This window comes from Lissotriton vulgaris, chromosome 5 (genome assembly GCF_964263255.1).
Source record: "Lissotriton vulgaris chromosome 5, aLisVul1.2, whole genome shotgun sequence".
NCBI classification, from domain to species: domain Eukaryota; kingdom Metazoa; phylum Chordata; class Amphibia; order Caudata; family Salamandridae; genus Lissotriton; species Lissotriton vulgaris.
In genome coordinates, this window is record NC_141693.1 from 1,615,788,868 (window position 1) to 1,615,810,812 (window position 21,945).

A 21,945-nucleotide genomic window follows, 5' to 3' on the forward strand; every position below is an offset into this window, starting at 1 on the left:
CAGAGTCTGGTCTTGGACGTGGGGCACCTCCTGCACAGAGCCTTAGCCGATCCCCGGTGCCCTCATTTGCGCTGCAGTTGGTGGGCGCCGCAGGTCGAGCAACCCTCCCAGAGCCTCCAGGGTACTCGCCTGCGCTCCAGCAATTCAGGCAGTCATCTTAGCCTATTCAGCAGTGCCACTTGCAACACACTGCTCTGGTCGCCATTTAGTGTTGGGGTTCAGCAGCACCGCGGCCGGGCGTCCATCAACATAGGAAATAGCAGACCCATAGGACCTCGGTGGGCCCCCATCATGATACCATTCGCCACACAGCAGTATATTCTTCCTGCGATGCCATTTGAGGTTGATGAAGCTGCTGATTGCAAGGATTTTCATCAAGGTGCATTGAGCTGGTGGAAGGGTGTGGCTTAGCCGAGCTGCAAGATGGCTATTCCTTGAGAAGGCTCTGCTGGCCCTGAAAAAAACCTTTATAATCATGAACTAATGGCGGACATCGGAAGGACTAATCAGAGTGACAAACTGCCTTAACACCAGAGACTACCTGGCAGTCTATCCGGAGAGAATAACCCCTTCTGGCGCTAACTGGGCCTGGGTATTAACCCAGGGATGGGCGCAGTCAGTGATCAGAGTGCTCTTGAACCAGTTGTGCACCCCTTCCCAGCCCACCACATGCCTCTGACATTTGCAGGCTTGAGCCGCCCAGTAACCCCACCTGCTGGGCCTGCAGTGAAGGTGGCGAGTGGGATACATCACTTGCTGTTTCAATTGTTAAAGGTACCCCCTAAGGTTAATTATGCGGTCTGGGAAAAAGGGGGGAACAGAAAAATATGTGTAGAAGGACCTCCCACACGACCTACATCAATTCATCTTTGACTAACATAGCATATTTAACAATAGTATATTTTTGTATTTTTCTTAAATCGTGAAAAAAGCTTTAGTGTTTATATATAAAGTGTAAATCATAAGTCAATTTAACCATGAACATTTGTGAAAGGCTCTTCCCATGTTTTTTTTAGCATGCCAGTGAAAGCTGGACTAGCTATGTATTCGATGTGTGAATGTGTGTGTTTGGAATGCTAGGATGAGATGGAGTGTGAGGTGTGATATGATGCAACGGAGGTTGGTTCACAATATGCGGACATGTAAAAATATGTTTATTTTGACGATAGGAAAGATTTATTTGATGTTAAATTGAATTATGAACTGTACTTTTTATATAAACACTAAAGATTTTTCATGTTTTAAGAAAAATACTAAAATATACTAGATTTAAAAAAAAGTTCTATGTCTCAACCAAGAAAACAAATTGCAATATATAAAGATATTTCTTTGTTGTATTTAATGATTGTTTCAGCAAGGGAAAGCCCATTGAGTTATGTTAGCCAAAGATCGCGTGGGAGGTCCTCCTACATATATACCCCCGGCTGCCCATATCAGCCGGACGGGTTCTCTTTAAATCAGAAACTATGCAGACCCTTGCAGCACACAGCGGGGACAGCCGTTGCCTGGTCCTGGGCTGTCCCAAAGCTCATCCGGCGTTGGGCTTGAGGAGGACTGGGCTGACCGGGCAAGAGAATAGGATACCTCACACTCACCGTTCTGACTTTGAACCCTGCTGCACTGTGCTGTCCTGTGACCAATCAAACCTTGTATGCGTCGGGCGGGGTATACAAGTTCCCCTTGTCTACCACTGCTGAACCAGCTGGTCAACTAAATGTTGCAACTACACAGTTACTAGCAAGATCGAGGTGAGGAATGGCAAGACCGAGCCTAAAGGGAGACAATTGAGAGAGATCGGCCAAACCTGGCAATCCCCTGCTTCATATATTACCTGGCACTGAGCAGTCTTGCGACCCGAGGCCAACTCCCGCATGGATTGCAGAGCCCTCTTGGAGCACGTAGGTCAAATCTTTTTACATGCTGCGTGCCACAGCTGTAAACCCTAACACTGAATCAGCCCTACAACCAAGCCCACACATGTCCTCTGCACGATTCTACACATTAGGCATGCCAGAGCTACTTCAGCTTAAATTCTGCTGCCTCCTTTTGCACCTTATAGTGACCTCATTTTATAGTCAAGATATGCTGGTGGTGACTTACTCTGCCACGTATCAAATGACAAAAAGAAAATGGCAAAGCACAATGTAAAAGAAACAAACCTGTCATTCGAAAATAAAAGGCAGATACGCTTTCCAGGAAACAGAGAGACAAGAAGATGACCTCCGGGCTATCCTCCTGGAAGTCAAAACCAGCCTGAAGACAATTGTCACTAAACTTGATCTGCAGACATCATGTTTAGACCAAGTCAAGCAATATGTAGACGCCCACAATACTCGCCTGGACCAGCTTGATAACAGAGCCTCTAATACGCGTGACTTTCAGGTTGAATCCAAGGGTCACCTCCTCCAGATGGAAAAGGTCCTACGTGTCATTCAAGCCAAAAACGAAGACCCAGAGGCCCGAGCTACGTGAAACAACCTCCGCATAACGGGCAGTCCAGACACCACAGGCATAGTCAAAATTGAGGACTTTATGGAGATTTTCCAGCTGGACATTTTTGGCTTAGACTAAACCTGGGTGGGTAACTATGGTCCACCAGCGTAGTTTACATACTTTTGCTTACTCCGCGTTCCGTTGTGAACACGGAGTTTAGGCAAAACTACGACTCCATGGTGAAGGGTAGATAGCTGACCCCTCCACCCTCCTAAAGTAATTATAAAGTAATTAAAAGGGGACTTACATGCCGTGTCTGCCTCCTCCTTGCCATGGTCGCTCTCCTTCCTCCTCCTTGCCGTCCTTTTTCACTGATAACCACTATGTTGTATGTCTTGCGAGTGCATATGCGCAATACGTACATAGGGGTGATCTAAGAAGAAAGACAGGGAGGATGAGGAAGGAGAGTGGGTATGGCAAGGAGGAGGCAGCCGCAACTGGTAAGTGCCCTTTTTAATTACTTTATAATTACTATGGTAGGGGGTAGGTAGTGGAGCAGAGCAAAGTTCCACTGAGTTGCTTTCCACCTCAGTGGAACTTCGGGTAGAGGCATCACGCCCTCTCCACCCAGGGTTGGGTTAGATCTCTCAACCATGTTTATTGTTGAGCGAGCGCATCGCTCCCCAGGCCCCAAACCACTGGTGGGTGCAACTGTATGTCCTATCATTGTACGCCTACTTAACTACCGAGTCCGAAATGTGAAACTGCTCTTTGCATGAGAGCGAGGAGTCAGACAGCATCAGGGAAACAGCATCACTTCCTATTCTGACTTCACCCCCTTGGTCCAAGCAGCTCGTCATGAATTCTTCCAGGTCAAACGTATTCTCGAACAAGCAGGCACATCCTAAGCACTCTTTTACTCTGCTAAGCTTCGAGTCACCTTTGATGGGAAACCCCGCCTTTTTACAGATACAAGGTCTGCCCTGGGGGAACTCACATGCTCTGTGGGGTTGCCAGGCTGAGTGACAATGATTGAATTACCGCCGTCATTACGTGAACTGATGGAGACACTTTCCATGGAGGCAGCACTACGAGCAACATACTACACCAATTTGGTATCCTTAACTGAATGTGACTGCTTTGCTCTGGTGCTTATTGTTACAAGCCTCTCATCTACCCAACTCTGTACCTGATATGTTAAACCTCCAGCCACCCTGTCCCGCATGGCAGGGCAGTATACTGGCAACTCTTAGACCCCCAGGGCGAACTCCTCTCATTATTACAGATTACGAGTTGGGGCTCTTTGTTAGATATGGGGTGGGTACTTAGTCACAACCTAATTGTGAGGTTGGTGTAGGAGGTGAAAGGGATGGGTTAGTTTTGATTTCTCTGTTCCAGTTGGGTCGCAGAATGAAGGGGTCCTGGTTCTTTTTACCACGACATTCACACACGTCCCTGCCTCACAATTTCAAAGCAGCCTCTTTAAATAAACATAATTTACATTATGGCATCAGCATGAGCAGGAGCGCGCTTCCAAATCAAAACCTTTCTACAATTACTTACTTAACATGACATTAATCTCAGGTATACCCTGTAACATCTGTGGCCTAAATTACTATAGGAAAACATGCTTAACACAAACATATTTAGTTAGAGACAAGATGGATATCTGTGTCCTCCAGGAAACACACCTCAGTAGGATCTTGTCATCCAAACTACATGCCACAAGATGGGGAGATGTTTTTTCTGCTGCACACTCCAACTATGCTAGAGGTTTGGCAATACTGGTATGCAGTGGGAAAGGCTGGTCTACACTGGCATCAGCAATCGATCTGTGGGTCAGATATGTCATGATCCATAGCAGTTTGGGGGGAAGACTGCTCACTCTAGCAGCAATATGTGGGCCCAATACAGATTCTAGTTTGGTACAGTTTGGTCCAAAATACCTGCATTTGAATATGGCACCTTGATGTTGAGGTGATTTCAATTCTATCTTGGATAACACTCTTGATAGATCAGGCTCCTTGTGCAGCCTATATCCCTGGGCCATGGCTATGCTGCAGACACTTACCCTGGAACACAACCGCTGGACGTTTGGAGACTATTACATCCTAACACCCGTGAGGGTACCTGTATTTCAGCACACCAGATAGCATGGTCTAGATTAGATTTTTGGCTTGTCTCTAATGACGTTGTGACCTTGAAGTCCTCAGTTAAATATTTCCCCAGGACACTTTCTGATCACACACATGTAGTACATCGATTATCACCACCCAAGGCCGACCTTCATGCCTTTGTGGGACGCTTGCCCTCAGAAGCTCTCTTAGATACTGCTTTCCACGAGGAGATATTGGGAGGATTGTAGAATACTTTATACTAAATCAAGGGTCAGTGTCCTGTAACACTCCGTGAGGCATTTAAGGTAGTGATATGAGGCGTCTACATCGTCAGTTAGGCTGGGGTACTGAAGGATATTAGACACACTCTGGCGAGGCTGGAGGGTGATATTCGTACAAATGAGACAACTTATTATTATGAGAAGTTGGCCTGGCATATGCTATCCACTAATCTAGTGGGCACCTTGCACCAATTCAAACGATCCTTATTGATGGTAGCTTTAAAGACAACCTATACAGAAAGCTATCCTAGTGGTAGCTGTGGAGAGCAGCCTTCAGGCTAAGTCTTGAAGGAATGTAAAGCAGCTTGTTTTACCAGTCTATAATCACATGAATGACAAAATGAAAGGATAACCACACCAGGTATACATATAAAATATATGTATTTATTCTAAACACATCCCTCTAGTCTCTTTATGAGGCTGGAGGCAAAAGTACATTCAGTAAACTTTATTAGCACACAGTAAATTAGCACAATATACGTTAAGCCCTATGGGCCAACCAAACCACATATTAAGAAAGTGGTATAAGAACCATGAATGACATAGATACAAAGCCCAGAGCATTTAGAACCCCTAGGGCCACCAGGAACCACCCAAGGTAGTGACACTGGGGACCCACGGGGAACGTGTGCAGTGTCTAAAAACAGCCGCGAATCACCATTAACTTCTATGGGGAAAGTCGCAGTTGGAAATGTAAAGATTAAGGACACTTAGAAAAGGACTTGGAGAAAACCCCTTTAGAACTAGGAGGTTTTGGAGTCAACACCCAAGGGAGCACTGGAGTACTGGAGTTACCTCACCCAGTGAAGCCGGGTGCATAGGTGTTTTTTCGTGCAAGGTTTTGTAGTCGATTTCAATGGCGAGCTGCCTCAAAGTGCTGCTGGTGACCAAGTGGAATGTGTCTGGGTGGATCAAACGGTGGATCGGAGTTGTGAAGAACCTGAAAGCAGAGGGTACAGAGTCTGGGTTACTTGCCAGTGACCAAGGAGGCGATCAGCGAATGCCCATTAATGTCGGGATATTTCAGGTGAAGAAGGTGAAGCTTGACTCGTCAGCCACGTGGACTAGGAGGCGTCAACGATGACCAGGTGCTGGATTCTAGCTGTTCCACAAAGGATGGCGAGTGCTGTGGTGTCGGTTTCCGGATTGGATCTAACCAGCCTTGGCAACAGCAATCAATGCATATTGACTTTGGGGCAGACCAGCAAGGTCTGATGGACTCACCTCTTAGTCGAGAGTCAGGTCACGTCGGGAGCAACCGGGGAAGCCCAAGGAAAAGAAGAGTTACCTTCATGTAGGGCCCACAATCTTCATTGCAGATGGTGCTCGGGGCTTGGACTACAAGTAGCCCAATGCAAAACCTCGGGAAAGATCAGGAAATTGATACACTAGCAAATGTGTACGCTGTCCAGGGGTTCTGGTCCCACGTCACTCGTGAGGGCTGCTGGTCTCAGCTTTGCTGGGGTCTTGTGTCGGCCTCTCAGAAGTCTGGAAGTCCATGTCCTGAGTCACAAATACTTTGGGGTCCATTGGGAGTCCATTGGGAGACTGGCAAGATGCTTCTTTGGTGTCTTTTTGAACAGGGGTATCACTCATTGACCCCAAGGGAGATCCTTCCATCTTCTAGTCTTGTAGAATGTTGAAGTTCCAGGATATATGTTGCAGAGTTTTGTTCAGGTGTAATCTGAAGTCCTAAGGACTGGGGTCCCATACTCATACTAAGTTAGGGGTTTAGACATCCTCTGGGGACCCACCTATGGGATGATCTAGGGAGGGGGTGGCTACACCTCTTTCCCTTTGTCCAGTTTCACGCAAGAGCAGGGGTTGAGTGCCCCTGCTATTGGTTTGAACTGGGTTATGCACAAGGACACCAAAAGTGCCCCCAGCAGTGTCTGAAAAGCATTCTCTGAATGCATCCACCCAGGCCCAATACACTAATGCCTGTCTGGGAGGTGGTTACACCTCCCTGTAACAGGAAACCTACTGTCCAGGCCTCCCCTTTCGTCCAGCAGCAGGTGGTCAGACTCGTGTCTCTGGCTGCAGCATCCATTTTGTGATGCTGGGACTCTTTTAAACTACTACCGGTTAGGTCAGTGTGTACATGTCTATCCCTCTACGGTGGAATTCTACCCCAGCTGCCAGGACTCCATGCAGCCATTTCAAGGTTTGCATTTACCGCAAGGTTATAATGCACCTAAGAGTATATGGTCTGGCTGCATCACAGAACAGATACAGAGAATAGATTCTGAAAGCGGCAGAGGGGTCCTGCTCATGCATGGGCACCTTCTCACACAAAACAAAGCCCCCTACCTTCAGGATTGATAAGGCCTGCAATACGAGTGACTTTTTAGGTTTATATGTGTCAGTGATTAAAGGTAGATATAGGTAGCCTATATCTAAGTAAGGGATGCATGTGCCACCTTACCCAGGCTGCAGTAGCAGACCTGTGGTGCAATTTTGTAAGGCTTCCAAGGGGTTGCATAATACATGCTTCAGCCCCTGGTAGGCCTCTGGGGTACCTATGTCCTCAGCACCTAAGGTGCAATATACTAGGGACTCACAGGGTAACCCAGTAACCAATCTGGAGTGTACCTAATGTACATGCAGTCATTTTAGAGAGGAAGCAGCTAGGCTGCGGTTCGGATTAGCAGGGCCCCAGCCATACTAAAGTCGAGAAACAGTGAAACACCACCAAAAAGTGTTAGTAACCATAGTAAGCAGATCCTACTCTCCCATACAACCCCCCAAACACAGGGACATTAAACTAACCTTGACCATTTGAGTCTTCATGTTCTAAGTGGAATTACCTGGAGAGTCCATCTGCATTGGCATGGTTACTCCCAGGTCTGTGTTCCACTGTATATCCCATCACCTGTAGGGGAATGGACCGCCTCAAAAGTTTGGGGGTTTCACCCTTCATCTGTTTTAGCCATAAGAGGAGCTTATGGTCAGTCTGAACAGTGAAGTGAGTGCCAAACAATTATGGCCTCAGATTCTTCAGAGCCCAAACCACAGCAAAGGCCTCCCTCTCAATAGCTGGCCAACGTTTATGTCTAGGGGTCAGCCTTCTGCTAATAAAAGCTACTGGATGGTCTGACCTTCATCATTCAATTGTGATAGCAGAGGCCCTACCCCCTCCTCAAATGCATCTGTTTGGACAATGAGTTCTTTGGAGTAGTTAGGACTTTGCAGAATTTGTGCAGTGCACATGGCCTGCTTCAGGTCATCAAATGCCTTTTGACAGCTAACTGTCCACTGAACTTTCTTTGGCATTCTTTTAGACGTTAAGTCATTCAGGGGTGTCACAATGGAACCATACCCCTTGATAAATCTCCTGTAGTACCCAATCAGGCCCAAGAACGTTCTGACGTGAGTCTGGGTAGTTAGAGCAACCCATTCTATTATGGTCTGGATTTTTTTCTGTAATGGCTCTTACAGGATGCCCAAACCCCTTCTGAGGAACCTCCCTGTATGCAAATAAAAGGCAGGGAAGTAGGATGTCCCATCTCCTCCCAAGCTTTTCTGGGAGACCCTTGATCATACCCTTTAAGGTTTTGTTGAATCTTTCAACTAAACCATTGCATTGTGGGTGATAGGCTCTGGTGAATTTGTAATTCACTCCACACTCCTTCCACATTGCAGTCAAGTAGCTGGACATAAAGTTTGCAGCTCTGTCAGATACTACCTCCTTAGGGAAACCCACTCTTGAGAATACTCCCAAGAGGGCTCTTGCCACAACAGGTGCTGTAGTGGTCCTAAGGGGATTTGCCTCTGGGTACCTAGTGGCATGGTCCACCACCACCAGGATAAACCTGTGCCCATGTGCTGTCTGAGGTCCCATTGGTCCAACAATGTCAATCCCTAATCTCTCAAAGGGAACCCCCACCACAGGTAGTGGTATTTAGGGGGGCCTTTGGGGTGCCACCTGCCTTACCACTGGCTTGACAGGTGATACAGGATCGACAAAACTCCTTTGTGTCTTCAGACATGTGGGGCCAATGAAAGTGAGGGAAAATTATTTCCCAAGTCTTGTTTTGGACCAGGTGTCCTGCTAAAGGAATATCATGGGCTAGTGTCAATAGGAAGTCCCTGAATTTAAAAGGTATAACCAACCTCCTAGCTGTACCAGGCTTGGGGTCTCTACTCTCCGAATACAGGTGTCCATCATCCCAATAAATCTTATGGGTGCCACTCACATTCTCAGCAGCCTCAGCAGCAGCTTGCTGTCTGAGGGGCTCAAGAGAAGGGCAGCTCAGCTGCTCCTGACTCAGATCCGCCCTGGAAGGGCCCCCTGTCCACAAGAACTCAACCTGATCAAGTTCAAGCACCTCTGGGACAGTTCATTCTTCAGGAGAACAATCATCTCCCTCAAGAGACTGATCATCACTGTGAGTCAGGGGGGGAGGCACTGCCTTAACACTACTGCTCCTTTTCTTTGACGGCACCAGGTCCAATATTCCAGAATCCAGTGCCTGTTCAGTTTTAGACATGTTGGCCTGTGACCTAGTCACAGCAAAGACATGTGCAGAGATAGCTAACATTTCTGCATGGGTCCTTAACTCTACTTCAGGCCCGGCTAAAGTCTCTAGATCATTGCCAAGCAAGCATTCTACTGGAAGGTCTGCACTTACCACAACTTTCTTAAGGCCAGTTTCCCCTCCCCATGAGAAATTAACAACTACCAGGGCATGTTTGGTCCTGACATTGCTATAATTGGTAACTTGGTATAGTTCACCAAGTATGATCTGTTCAGGGTCCACAAGGTCTTGTGTCACCATAGTGGCACTTGCCCCATTATCTCTGTAGGCCAACGCCTCTTTTCCATTGATCAAAGGCTGCTGTCTGTATTTGCCCAAGTTACTGGGACTCACACAGGAGGACATATCCATGCCTCCATCACAGATCAGAACAGCCTGAGTTGGTATTCTGACTAGGCCAGAGTCAATCTCAGTACCCAGGGTTAACCCTACTTTACCCTTCTGCTGAGTACCACCACTTGGAGCTGAACTAGGGAGAACAGGTGCCTTAGGGGCAATGGTGGCTGGAGTTGAGTCTTTATTTCTAGTGCAATCACTAGTCCAATGGTTGTTCTGCTTACAGATTTTGCACCATTGTTTCTTTTGGCCTTTCTTTTTTGAAGATTGGAAATCCCCACAATTAGAAGATTTTTGGGGGCCTTGTGAATACGTCTGGTCTTTACCCTTATTAGGATCTTGCTTCTTCTGGTCACCAGCTTGGTTCTGTGCCTTCTGATTCACCCTCGTTCTGACCCATTTGTCTGGCTTCTTTCCCAATTCTTGGGGAGAGGTCAGATCAGAGTCTACCAGGTGCTGATGCAACAGCTGGTTCTGATAGTTATTAAGGATCTGCTCCCTCATAAACAAGTTGTACAATCCTGTATATTCATACACTTTACTGACCAGTAACCAGCCATCCAGAGCCTTAGTAGCACAATCTACAAAGTCAACCCAGTCCTGAGTCTGTGTCTTTTGAGTATTTCTGAACGGTCTTCTATACTGCTCAGGGGTTAGGCCAAACCCATGTATTAGAGCAATCTTCAGGACTTTGTAATCATCAGCATCCTCTTCTCTTACAGCGAGAATCTTTTCTCAACCTTTGTCTGCAAAGGAGAGCCACAAGATTGCTGCCCACTGCTCTTGGGGGACCTTCTGCACTTTGTAGGCCCTTTCCAGTGCAGTTATCAATTTGTGGATGTCATCCCCACTCTGTTAGGGAGGGACAATCTTGCTCACGTTTCTATGGTCATAAGACCTATCCCTACCACTAGGGATGTTGCCGCCACCATGGGACTCTAGTCCCATCTTTTTTTTGCTCTTTCAAGCTCTAGCTCTTTCTAAGGCTACTCTTTGTTTCCTTATTTCTAGTTAGACTTCTTCAAACCTCAACTGATTCTCCTTCTTCTCCTGGGAGGTGTCCCTCCTATGAAAAAAGACAGAGGTCCCTACAGATGTGTCAGAATGGTTAGATTCCACTGTAGGTGATCTTGGCCTTCTAGGCACACCCCCAACTCTTCCTGGTGGGACAAAGACAGGGCCATCTTGGCCTACTTCATCTCCAGTTGGAGCTGGTTGGTCCAAGTCTGCGTCATTGTAACCTGCCTGGTCAACATCAGGGGCTGAGTCCTGGTGGTTTGTACCACTGACCTCTTCTGCCTCTGTTGCTTCCACCCCATTGTCTACCCTTTCAGGCTCTGTAGCCTTCCTATGGATATCCAGCAATAACAAATCTCTGAGGTGTTGGGTGGTGGCATATTTGCCTGTCTTCAGTTTCCGCATAGTGCACAGACCCCTTAATTCTAAAAAAAGGAATGTGTCATACTTGGATGCCTGTAATATACTGACATCTGGCAGGGACCCACTGATTCCTGGCCCTGAAGACATAACTAGTGAGGTGTGGTGTATGCACTACCTACTCTAGTTGTTTACCTACTGAACTCTCTTGAGTTGTGGAAAGGGTGTGCTAAAGCCCTTAACACACAACTCTAAGATCAGTAGAACTTACTGTATTTAAGCTTGTATTATATGTAGCTCTGGTACCTTTAGTGGTTTTCAAATGATCAATCACTTGAGATTATCGGGTAAAACAGTGGCAAGCTGGAATCCTACATGCTGCACACCAATGTGAGAAGTTGGCCTGGCGTATGCTATCCACTATTCTAGTGGGCACCATCCACCAGTCCAAATGATCCTTATTGATGGTAGGTTTAAAGACAACCTATATAGAAAGCTATCCTAGTGGTAGCTGTGGAGAGCAGCCTTCAGGCTAGGTCTTGAAGGAATGTAAAGCAGCTTGTTTTACCAGTCTATAATCTCACAAATGGCCAAATGAAAGGAGAACAACACCAGGTATATATATAAAATATTTGCATTTATTCTAAACACATCCCTCTTGTCTCTTTAGGAGGCTAGAGGCGAAAGTACATTCAGTAAACTTAATTAGCACAGAGTAAATTAGCATAATATACGTTGAGCCCTAGGGGCGTACCAAACCATGTATTAAGAAAATGGTATAAGAGCCACGGCTCGAATAGATACAAGGCCTAGAGCCTTTAGAACCGCTGGGGCCACCAGGGACCACCCAGGGTAGTGACATAGGGGACCCACGGGGACATGTGCAGTGTATGAACAGAGGCACGAATCACCATTAACTTCTATGGGGAAAGTCGCGGTTGGAAATTTAAAGATTAAGTACACTTAGTAGAGTAGATCCACATCATCATCACGTACAGGCCACAGATCCAAAGCATACTGGATCGCTTCTTTCGCCAAATCAAACGCATCTTGCTGCGGTTTGTTCCATTCAAACTCATTCTTTTTACGAGTGACTCTGTTCCACGGGGCTAATATCTGACTCAAATGTGGAATATGTTGACGCCAAAAACCAAATAAACCAATGAATCTCTGGGCTTCTTTTCTGTTCCGGGGAACTGCAAAATCGATAATTTTCTGTTTTACTTGTGGAATTACTTCTCTGTTTCCTTTATGCCAATTAATGCCTAAAAATGTTACACTTTGTGCTGGACCTTGTAATTTGTCGGGATTCATTTCCCAACCTTTATCTCGCAAATGATTGATAACCTGGTCTAACTGAGTCTGAACTTGATCCTGTGTTTCACCGTGAATCAAAATGTCATCAATATAATGACACATCTGTATCTGTGGGTTTATGGGTATTTCAGCTAAATGTTCCGCCACCAACCGGTGACAGATTGTAGGACTGTGTACATAGCCTTGGGGAAGACTTCTGAACGTCATTTGACGTCCATTCCATGTAAAACTGAACTGTTCCTGACACTCAGGGGCAATTGGAATTGAAAAGAAAGCATTGGCAATGTCAATAGAATCATACCACATTCCTGGGTGTTTTTGAATTCTTTCAATTAAGGTAATAATGTCCAGTACTGCAACTGTCAAAGGGGGTGTATGTTTATTCAATTCGCGGTAATCAACAGTCATGGGCCAAGAATTGTCACTTTTACGTACCGGCCAAACGGGATTATTCCAAGCAGAAGTAACCGGAGTTATGACTCCTGCATTCACTAGGTCCTGCATAGTAGCACTAATTTCTTCATACCCACCTGGAATACGATACTGTTTTTGGGAAATAACTTTTGTAGCCTGGGGAATTTTTATAGGAGGCATTCTCAAACGGCCAACTCGTACAGGTCTTGATGATATATAACTTCTATTTTCCAAATTGGTAACATCCATCATCTAACTATAATGTCATACCTTTTAAGATATCAATTCCAATTATGTATTCTAAGAGTGGTACAACCAAAACAGAGTATTCTTTTCGGGGAATTCTACTTATTTTCATTTCAACATTTGTTTGTACTGCGGGAGTTTCCTTTCCACCTAAACCAGTAATTGTGAAAAATTGTCCTTTGAATTTCTTTGGGTTTCCATAAATTAAAGTGGCCTCCTCTCCTGTATCTACCAATGCTCGGGCCCTCTGTATGTTATGATGTCTCCAAAAAATGTCAATATCTACATAGGGTCTATTGTCTTTGTGAGCCCAACTGCGTACTGGAGCTTGACCTATTTCCTAGTCATTTTTATTGCGTTCTGACAACCAAGACAGATCAGGGTAAAGACTCTCAAATTTTTTAGACAATGTAACTTCTTGTTCGTACCCTTTCCCGTCACGAAACGGGTTCTTGTCATCTACATTTTATTGTGAATTACGTTCAGAAAACCTGTGTCGTACCTCTCTTCTCCTTATTTCGGGGGACTGATCCCTTTCATCTCTGTATCTGTTTTCAACACGCTCATCTCTCTCCCTCTCTCCCCCTCTCTCTCTCACGCCGAGGGGACACATCTCTCTCATTTTATTGTCTATCACGCCGATCTGAATCATCACGACGTCTGTCATCCCCACTGTCATCAGAATATTCACGATCACAATCATTCTTTCGTACACGTCTAGCACCCTCCTTTCTGTCCAAACCACGTTTGCGAACATAGCCCACAAACGATTATTAGGTTCACCATCAATCTCTTCTCTCTTCACACCATCATCCAACAGGGCAAGAAACATATCACGTCTAGTAAATTGATATTTTCCACCAGTACGACCCTCAGGTCTGGATTGTCTTTCAGGTTTAAGCCATTTGCCCAATTCACCAAGCTGCCGTACAGATTCAAGCACTAAAGACAAAGGGTTACCAGTTTGATTGATCAACAATATCATCATAACTTGCTTATATGCAACGGGGGAAGAACGGATAATGCGGTTCCGCACAGAAGATGTCAACAAACCATCTGTCAGATGTACTCAGAAAAATCGCAGTCTTCATCACCTCCTCTTTCAGTCTTTGTGCCGCATCTCTCAAAGTATACCATGGCTTGTCATTCAGAGGCCAGTCAGATTCAGTAGGGTACTTGTGATTACAGCCATCAGTCGCTAATTGATGCAAACTAATTTGACCATTGCCATTATAGTTTCGGAAATGATCCTGTACAGTAGAATCAGAACTCAAGGAACAAAACTTCAAAGCATCTCCCATATCCAACATGATGCCAGCAGCACCCAATTCAAAGAGACGCACCATCCACGTAAGCAAAGCCTCACCGGGCCGTTGTCGAAATCGTTCCAAAATATCACTAACTTCTTGTTGCGTAAAGTCTTCCAAGCTATCCAAAGGAATACCATTAGGATTACCAGGAGCCTGCAGTAACTTTCGTCGAAAAACCGGATGCGCAGAAACCTCAGTACGAGGATCACAAGGAACTCGATCAACAGATTTAGAGAGACAGTCAGATCGATAAAGGTCGTCAGATTTATAATACCGACCACGCTCGCCGGAATCGTCACATTTGTCAGAAGTATTCATTTTACAGTCACGACCATTGCGAGAACACTCGCGTCTGTCAGACTCCTCAGCCGAGGAGCCAGAATCATTCGAGTCCCAGATATTACCGTCCCACTCATCAGGGTTCCAGTCCAGTCCGGCTTGCGCCACGACCAGACGTACTTTTCGTTTGCTAGCTCGACCACGACGATTCTTATATTTGTATTTAGCAATACGAACAGCAGCTCTTTCAGCAATAGTTTGATAAGTTTCAAGTTTGTCGGCATGCAATTTGTTTTGACATCTCAAAAGAGTGTGAGCATTTTGCACTTCAACAAACTTTTCTTCAAGATCAGTACATTGACGTTTCAATTTCACATATTTCTCATGTACAATCATGTACGCATACAATACAATCCAACCTCTGCGTCCTAATATAGGAAGCTCCTTGCCCTTCACAATCGGCACCTTCTGCAAGCAAGCAATCACATGAGCCGGATCCGCCGTTTCCAAACAAGAACTCCAATTCTCACTCAAACCAGTACAATCAGCCCACTCATGAGCCAATGCCTCGTACGGCGTTGATTCCCATCCGGGAATTTCAATGGGCAATTTAAAAGTAGATTTTGACCTCCTCAAAAACATCGTGCCAAGAACAAAAAGATATATACAACTATAAACAAATAATATACAAAATGTACTCCGCACGTGCCGAGCGCAAACCAACAAGATAAAAACAAAACCGCGCTACCAGGCTTACGTAAGCGGTTCCTGACGCCAGATGTAACGACCGGATTTTCGGACCAGATAGGATCAGCTCACCAAGACACCACCAACCCGGCTGAAACGTAACCACCTCCCTCCTCAGGACCTACTTACCTCAGTACCAAGATACCTTCTCTGGGTTTGGGGAATTAGCAATATACAAGCTTATACTATTAACAACACCCCTAAATCCATAGGGATTACTAGAAACAATCACTAATGGCTACGGAATTCCAAATTCTACACCACACTCATACCTTATAGTCTCGCGGCAACTCAGGCCCAGACTATGCTACCTTCCTCCTCATAGTGAAGGGGCAGTTCTGATCACTTACCATTACACACCGACCTACGTAGTACCTCGGATCTGTTGCTCTTCAGAAAAAATTTTAAAACCTGGCTTTTTACTCTTTAGTTATGTTATTTTGTTCCTCTGGAAATCTTTCTTCTGCTATGTTTCTCTTGCTGAGGTGCCAAAATAAAGCACCGGGACACTCCGTTGGAGTAGCCGTGCGCTATAAAAATAAAGTATAACATAACATAACATAACCTCAATCAGTGCTCACCCAAGCCGCAATCCTACGGGTATACACATTGTTTCCTCCCGATGCTCTCACTACTGCCACAATCAGGTGGCGTTAAACACCGTATCCTCCCGGTGCTCGCGCTGCCGCCACAATCGTGTGACGATAAACACCGAATCCCTCCGGTGCTCTCACTAACGCCGCTACACAACGGCGATCACTGTCCTATTGATACCTTCAACTTTCTCTCTCTCTCTGTTGGGAAGTTTCTCTATATATCTAATATCTACTGGGGATGTCTCATGCACAATATTATCCCTTATGTGGCAGATAGGCAGTCCAATCCTCTCACACAAGAATGGCCAAATTACAACATGCAAAGGTTATTCTCTGATTTAGGCGCTCCTTGCTCCCTTGATCAGTTACCACTTACCTAGACGGGAAACACATCCGTCCACATAACAGCATCTGGCTAGAAGAAAGGTTAGTCTTATCATAAAAAACAACACCTGCACCGTGGTTCACTAAGAACTGGGGTCCCTTTATTACACAATAGCAAATTATAATAACAAGATAACACTGCAATATAACATATAGCCTGAAAAGCAAAGGAAAAAATTAAGATATGTATGTGCTCGCTAATAAGAAAGGGTCGACGTCACCTTATGAGTACGAAGTCTGGACTTAGTTGTCATCTGGGTTCCCTTCTCGTCTGTGCCTTGGCTCATCTTAGGATCACCGCTGCAATCATGGACACACGTCTGCACCGCTATGCTCTGTCTCCTCTGCTCCCCTCCAAGTCACTGGAACCTCTCTCTTGTTCTCTGTTTCGTCTGTTTCACTCTCGTCGTTCTGCACTACTCCTCTCTCCTCTCTGTCGTGGACTATCTTCACCTTCCAACTTCAATCTTATAATTCAGTTTCTGCCGCTCTAGTATTCGTCCGCTCCACTAACTTCTTCACTCTGCATGCTCTGACCTCACTATCAATGCTCACCAACTACTCCAATTAAAGTAACTTCAATCTTTCTGAGAGATCATCAGCCTTCGGTCTTTTCAGACTTCAAAATGACGACTGTCTGCTCCTAGTTGATTAACTGCAAAATGCTAACGACTAGCTGCCGTCTACTAACTGACTGAATGACTGCTCCTCCTCTCTGTACTTTCGCTAATATAGAACCCTCTTCATGCATGGAAATTTCCAGCCAGTGACCTGCCGCCCACCAAATTCTTGTACCACCCCGTGCCAAGGACACGCTCTCAGTCGGCCGACCTGATGTTGCGTCTTTGAAACGGAGAAAAATACAGTCTTTCGATAAGGGCCAGCTCGAGCTGGTTCTCTCCAAGCGAATAACACCTTATAACTAAAACATCACATTTGACCTACAAGCATCTCAAGCAGCCGAGGCAGAAAGAAAGATGGAGTCTCTCCTGTTCGGGACCTACAAGGCCCGAAGTAAGCAGAAAGATGAATAACTCTATCAGAATATACTAATAACCTTACAAAAGGACGATATAATACCAATACTAAGGAATCTATCCCCTAACATAAGCTTATAGGCCCTAAAATAGAGAATTGAACAGGGAATTATGTCACGATCAATGGATTCATCTTGTAAATAGGCTAAATCTAAGGCTCTAATCACTCTATTAGAATGATAGTAGGCTAAAGTCACCATCACTCAAAAATAGGACAAAAACCCGGTCAGAACATGGCCGCAGGGACTCAGCGGTGGGAAAACGGGCGAGGGTACCAGATTGGTAAAAAAAAAAGAATCAAAATAGGCACAGAGAGAGTAGAGAGTAAGTTGGGAACAGAAACAAGAAGAGAAGAGAAGTAGGCAGAATAAAGCAGGTGCGGGCGGCGAGACAGGTGGGGAACAGCAATTAGGCACAAGGAAGAAGCAGTATAGGCACAGAGCGAACAATTAGCCACAAGAACAAATGTCACAAGACAGGTATCAAGGCAGAGTGGGTAAAGTCAGGGGGTTGGATGCAGAAGTAGAGGAACGGCAGCGCAGCGGCTGGTGGAGGCACCAGCGAAGGGACTGACTAAGGTACCGGTGGCAGGCGCGAACTCTGAGAAGGGAAGGCTGAGGAGTCCTAGGAACGGCAGTGCGACTGAGCTGCTGGGGAGAGTGCTGACATTTTTAAATACACTGCACCCTGCCCTTTGGGCTGTCCAGGACTGAACTTAGTGGTGACTTATATTTGTTAGAAGGGAAAGTTTGGGCCTGGCAAAAGGTTTACTTTTATAGGTCACAATGGCAGTTTAAAACTGCACACACAGGCTACGAAGGCAAGGCCTGAGTCATGTTTAAACTTAAAGTACTACCTACGTGGGTTGCACAATCTGTGCTGCAGGCCCACTAGTAGCATTTAATTTACAGGCCCTAGGACCTAGCCACTTTACTTTACGCTTACAAGTAGATTAAATATACCGCTTTGGTATAAGCCAATACAACATGTTTTAAGGAGAGATCGAAGCACTTTAGCACTGGTTAGTGTTGGTAAAGTGCAAGGAGACATCCCCACAATTTCAGCTGAAATAAGAGGAGTGAAGGCAAAAAGCTTGTGGATGACCCTTCAGAGCAGGGCCAAGTTCAACAGTAAGAAGAGCGATAACCTAAAACATGTTTGAAAGTGGGAAAACGATTAGAGAGTGGTAAGTCTATGTCTTGGGTTGCACCCACAGATTTAAGCAGTGTGAGATTGTGTGTGAAAGCCAGTTGCATTATGTTTTCTGCCAATTGATGTGTGCACATGAGTAGCTAGCTGAAATCCAAAGTGTCAAAAATGTCAATAAACTATGAAATGATTTTGATTTAGTCTTGGCAACTCAAAAGTTGTAGTGTTTTTGTAATAGCACATTTCAGGAATAAATGAATGTTAACACAAAAGATTTTGTTTCAGCATGGGGGTGCCTATATCACAAGTCTGATTAAGGAACTGGTAACTGAACATTAAGCAGAGTTATAAATAAATGCAGTGGTGAAATTTATCTTAGCTTGCTTTTTGATTTGTTCATTTAACTCGAAAAAATAATTCATTTGTATTGATTTTTTAATTGGCCCTGAAACTTTAAAAATAGTAAAATATTTTGATCTCTACTTACCGACATTGTGACAAGTTACACTCTTAGAATTATAAAACAGTTCTAATATATAATGAGGAACTATGATACCTGCCTTTTCATGTTCATCATCATAGACATTTCTGTTCCTTTCAGAAAAGATGTATGGAGAGCATGAAGAAAATGAACTGCACCAGAGTGGGAAGCTTTATTTTCCTTGGAGTCACCGCTGACCCTGAAAAACAGATCCCACTCTTCGTGATTTTTCTATGTCTCTACATTTTGAATCTCATGGGAAACACATTGATGATACTGACAATAACACTGTCCACTCGATTACAATCCCCCATGTATTATTTCCTGCGTAATCTGTCTTTCGTTGATATCTGCTTTACATCAACCACAGTCCCAAAGATGCTAATTGACTTCCTTTCATCGGTGAAGATGATTTCTTTTATTGGCTGCGTGACGCAGATGTACTCTTTCATTTCCTTGGGTGGGGCAGAATGCCTTCTATTGGCCGTCATGTCTCTGGATCGCTATGTAGCAGTGTGCAAACCCTTGCGTTACAATGTCATCATGAATGATCGTGTTTTATTCCTGTTGGTTACTACCTGTTGGGTTGCAGGTCTTCTAAACGCCCTTGGACATACAGTTTTTACTTTCTTGTTGCCACTCTGCCGGTCTAACCTTATCAACCATTTCTTCTGTGACCTCCCTCCCCTTTTGGCCCTTTCATGCAGTGACACCCATGTTAATGAAGTACTGGTCTATACAACTGGAGCATCTGTCATCATCGGCTCCTTCACGCTCACACTCCTGTCCTATGTGTTCATAGTCCTGGCCATCCTACAGATCCAGACATCTGAGGGGCGTCACAAGGCCTTCTCCACCTGCCTTTCTCATTTGACTGTGGTCTGTTTATTTTTTGGGACAGCTGTCTTCAGTTATATCCGGCCTGCGTCAGCCAATCATCTGAACCAGGACAAGATAGTCACGGTACTTTTTGGAATAGTAACACCTACATTAAATCCAATTATCTATAGTTTGAGGAACAAAGATGTGCAAGGAGTACTGAAAAAAGCCATGCATAGGATTCAGCTGCTTAGATAATGTTGTATATTTTAGAGACTTTTTCTCTTCAAGAAGTTTCTTGCTTGACACTACTGTTGGAGTTCAGCTAAGAGCCTCTCAAGATCGACTGTTGCTCTGCCTTTCAAGTTACAAACTGTTTTATCGGTGATCTCCGCCCTAGCAACATTTGGCATTCTCTCTGTCTTCACAATAAGAAAGATTAAGAAACACGAGAAAACTCTTAAACGTGCCTTTTCTGCCATGGATTTGACCTAACCTTTTTTGCTCCAATATTTCTCTCTTGCAAAGCATTTTAAAGCATCTGCCTTGGCATGGGAATTCTGCCAAAAGCAATTGAATGCAATCCTTCAAGCATCACATATACAGGGACAAACACACGCACACACACATATAAACGGAACAAAAAAAACTTTAAAGTAACATTAGAGTGAAGTGTAAAAAAAATTTCTGTTTTATTTTCACTGCAAAAAACTAAGTTTTGAGTAATGGTAGAGGCAGGTGAATTTGTGAATGTGAACATTTACGTTCTGAACTAAAAAACACACTCAAATTCACCAATTACAGTTAGCAACTCTAACTATAACTTACGTCCCACCCATGCACTGCTTTTGACCTCACATATGTTATCACTTATCATCTATGACATCCTTCATGACATCATTGATAACATTTCAAACACATCATTGATGACAACATATTGAGTGCGCAAGTTTGTTTTACAGTTACTTTTTTCTGTAATTTTGGCCAGCTTGGGTGCAGCTAATAGGTGTAATGCATATGTTCCTAATGCACCATAGCTCTGTTGGGGTGTTCAACATGTTATGAATGTTTGCATTCGCGAGTAACTGTGTGTGCAAGCAACAGCTGGCTTCTATTCATTATGTTCCACACAACCTATTGGCTCTGCTGGAAAAGTTTCAAAAATGAGAAAGATTCTACGTAGCAGATAGTAACTTTTAGAAGCAGCCTTGAGTTATTAGAGATAATTGTGTCCCCATAATAATTTATACTTAACATGGATGTTATGTTACCTTAGGAATATTTGTAGAGCGCTTGGCTACCCCTAGGCAACCCAGCGCTAGCGAAGGCAACAGACCGATCAGAGCAGCTTAGTAGGTGGGGTCAGTGGCGTCACTAGGGGGGTGCGGGGGGTGCGGACCGCACCGGGTGACACCATTCACATGGGGTGACACCATCGATTCTACGTCTCTCTGCAGTGCTATTGTCCAATTACATTTTAGCTAGAATACGATGTCAGTGTCCGCACGTCAGCGACGTTGGAAACGTCACTCACGTGACGTGGCTGCTCCCGGACCCACTGTTTTCATTGCCCACGCCCACCACTACACGTGCGTAAAATGTAAGCACTGCCATGTTTCTTCGCCCATCATCACCAGCGCCAGCAGGTAAGGAAGTGGGGTGGGGGCAGGGCGGAGCGCGACTCCTCTGTGGCTGTAGCAGACAGCCACTGCTCGGAGACTAGGGTCACGGACGGAGATGTACACTTGCCGGCCTCTGTCACTGAGAAAACTATATTGCCCTGCCTTCTTTCCCTGTGAGCCTTTTCCTTCCATTTATCATAATAAACTTAACTTCCCTTTCACTTATCTACCGTGATTGCCTCTGATTACGTCAACTACACTGGGTGGGACTCACTAGCGGTAAAAGAGCTGTAGGCACTGCGGGTGGGACTCACGAGTGGTAAAAGGGCTGTAGGCACTGCGGATATTGGTTGAGGTGCACTGGGAGAGCTATGTGCAAGAGAGAACGCCTTCACCTGCTGCCTCCGGGCAGCCCGCACACAACCTACCAGAGCCTCCTTCGAACCTGCAGCCTCCCCGGGT

At 45.1% G+C, this 21,945-nt stretch overlaps 1 protein-coding gene across 1 annotated transcript; it reads left to right on the plus strand.

The window, feature by feature from the left end:
• Positions 1–19,180: 19,180 nt before the first annotated feature.
• Positions 19,181–20,119, plus strand: LOC147716831 (olfactory receptor 5V1-like). The gene has a single exon (XM_086919790.1). It carries the CDS (start codon positions 19,181–19,183, stop codon positions 20,117–20,119), a length of 939 nt encoding a protein of 312 aa, XP_086775916.1.
• The last annotated feature ends 1,826 nt before the right edge of the window (positions 20,120–21,945 follow it).

What these genes read in the sequence shown, in the direction of transcription:
- LOC147716831 (XM_086919790.1), top strand. Translation starts at nt 19,181, where the DNA reads ATGAAGAAAATGAACTGCACCAGAGTGGGAAGCTTTATTTTCCTTGGA.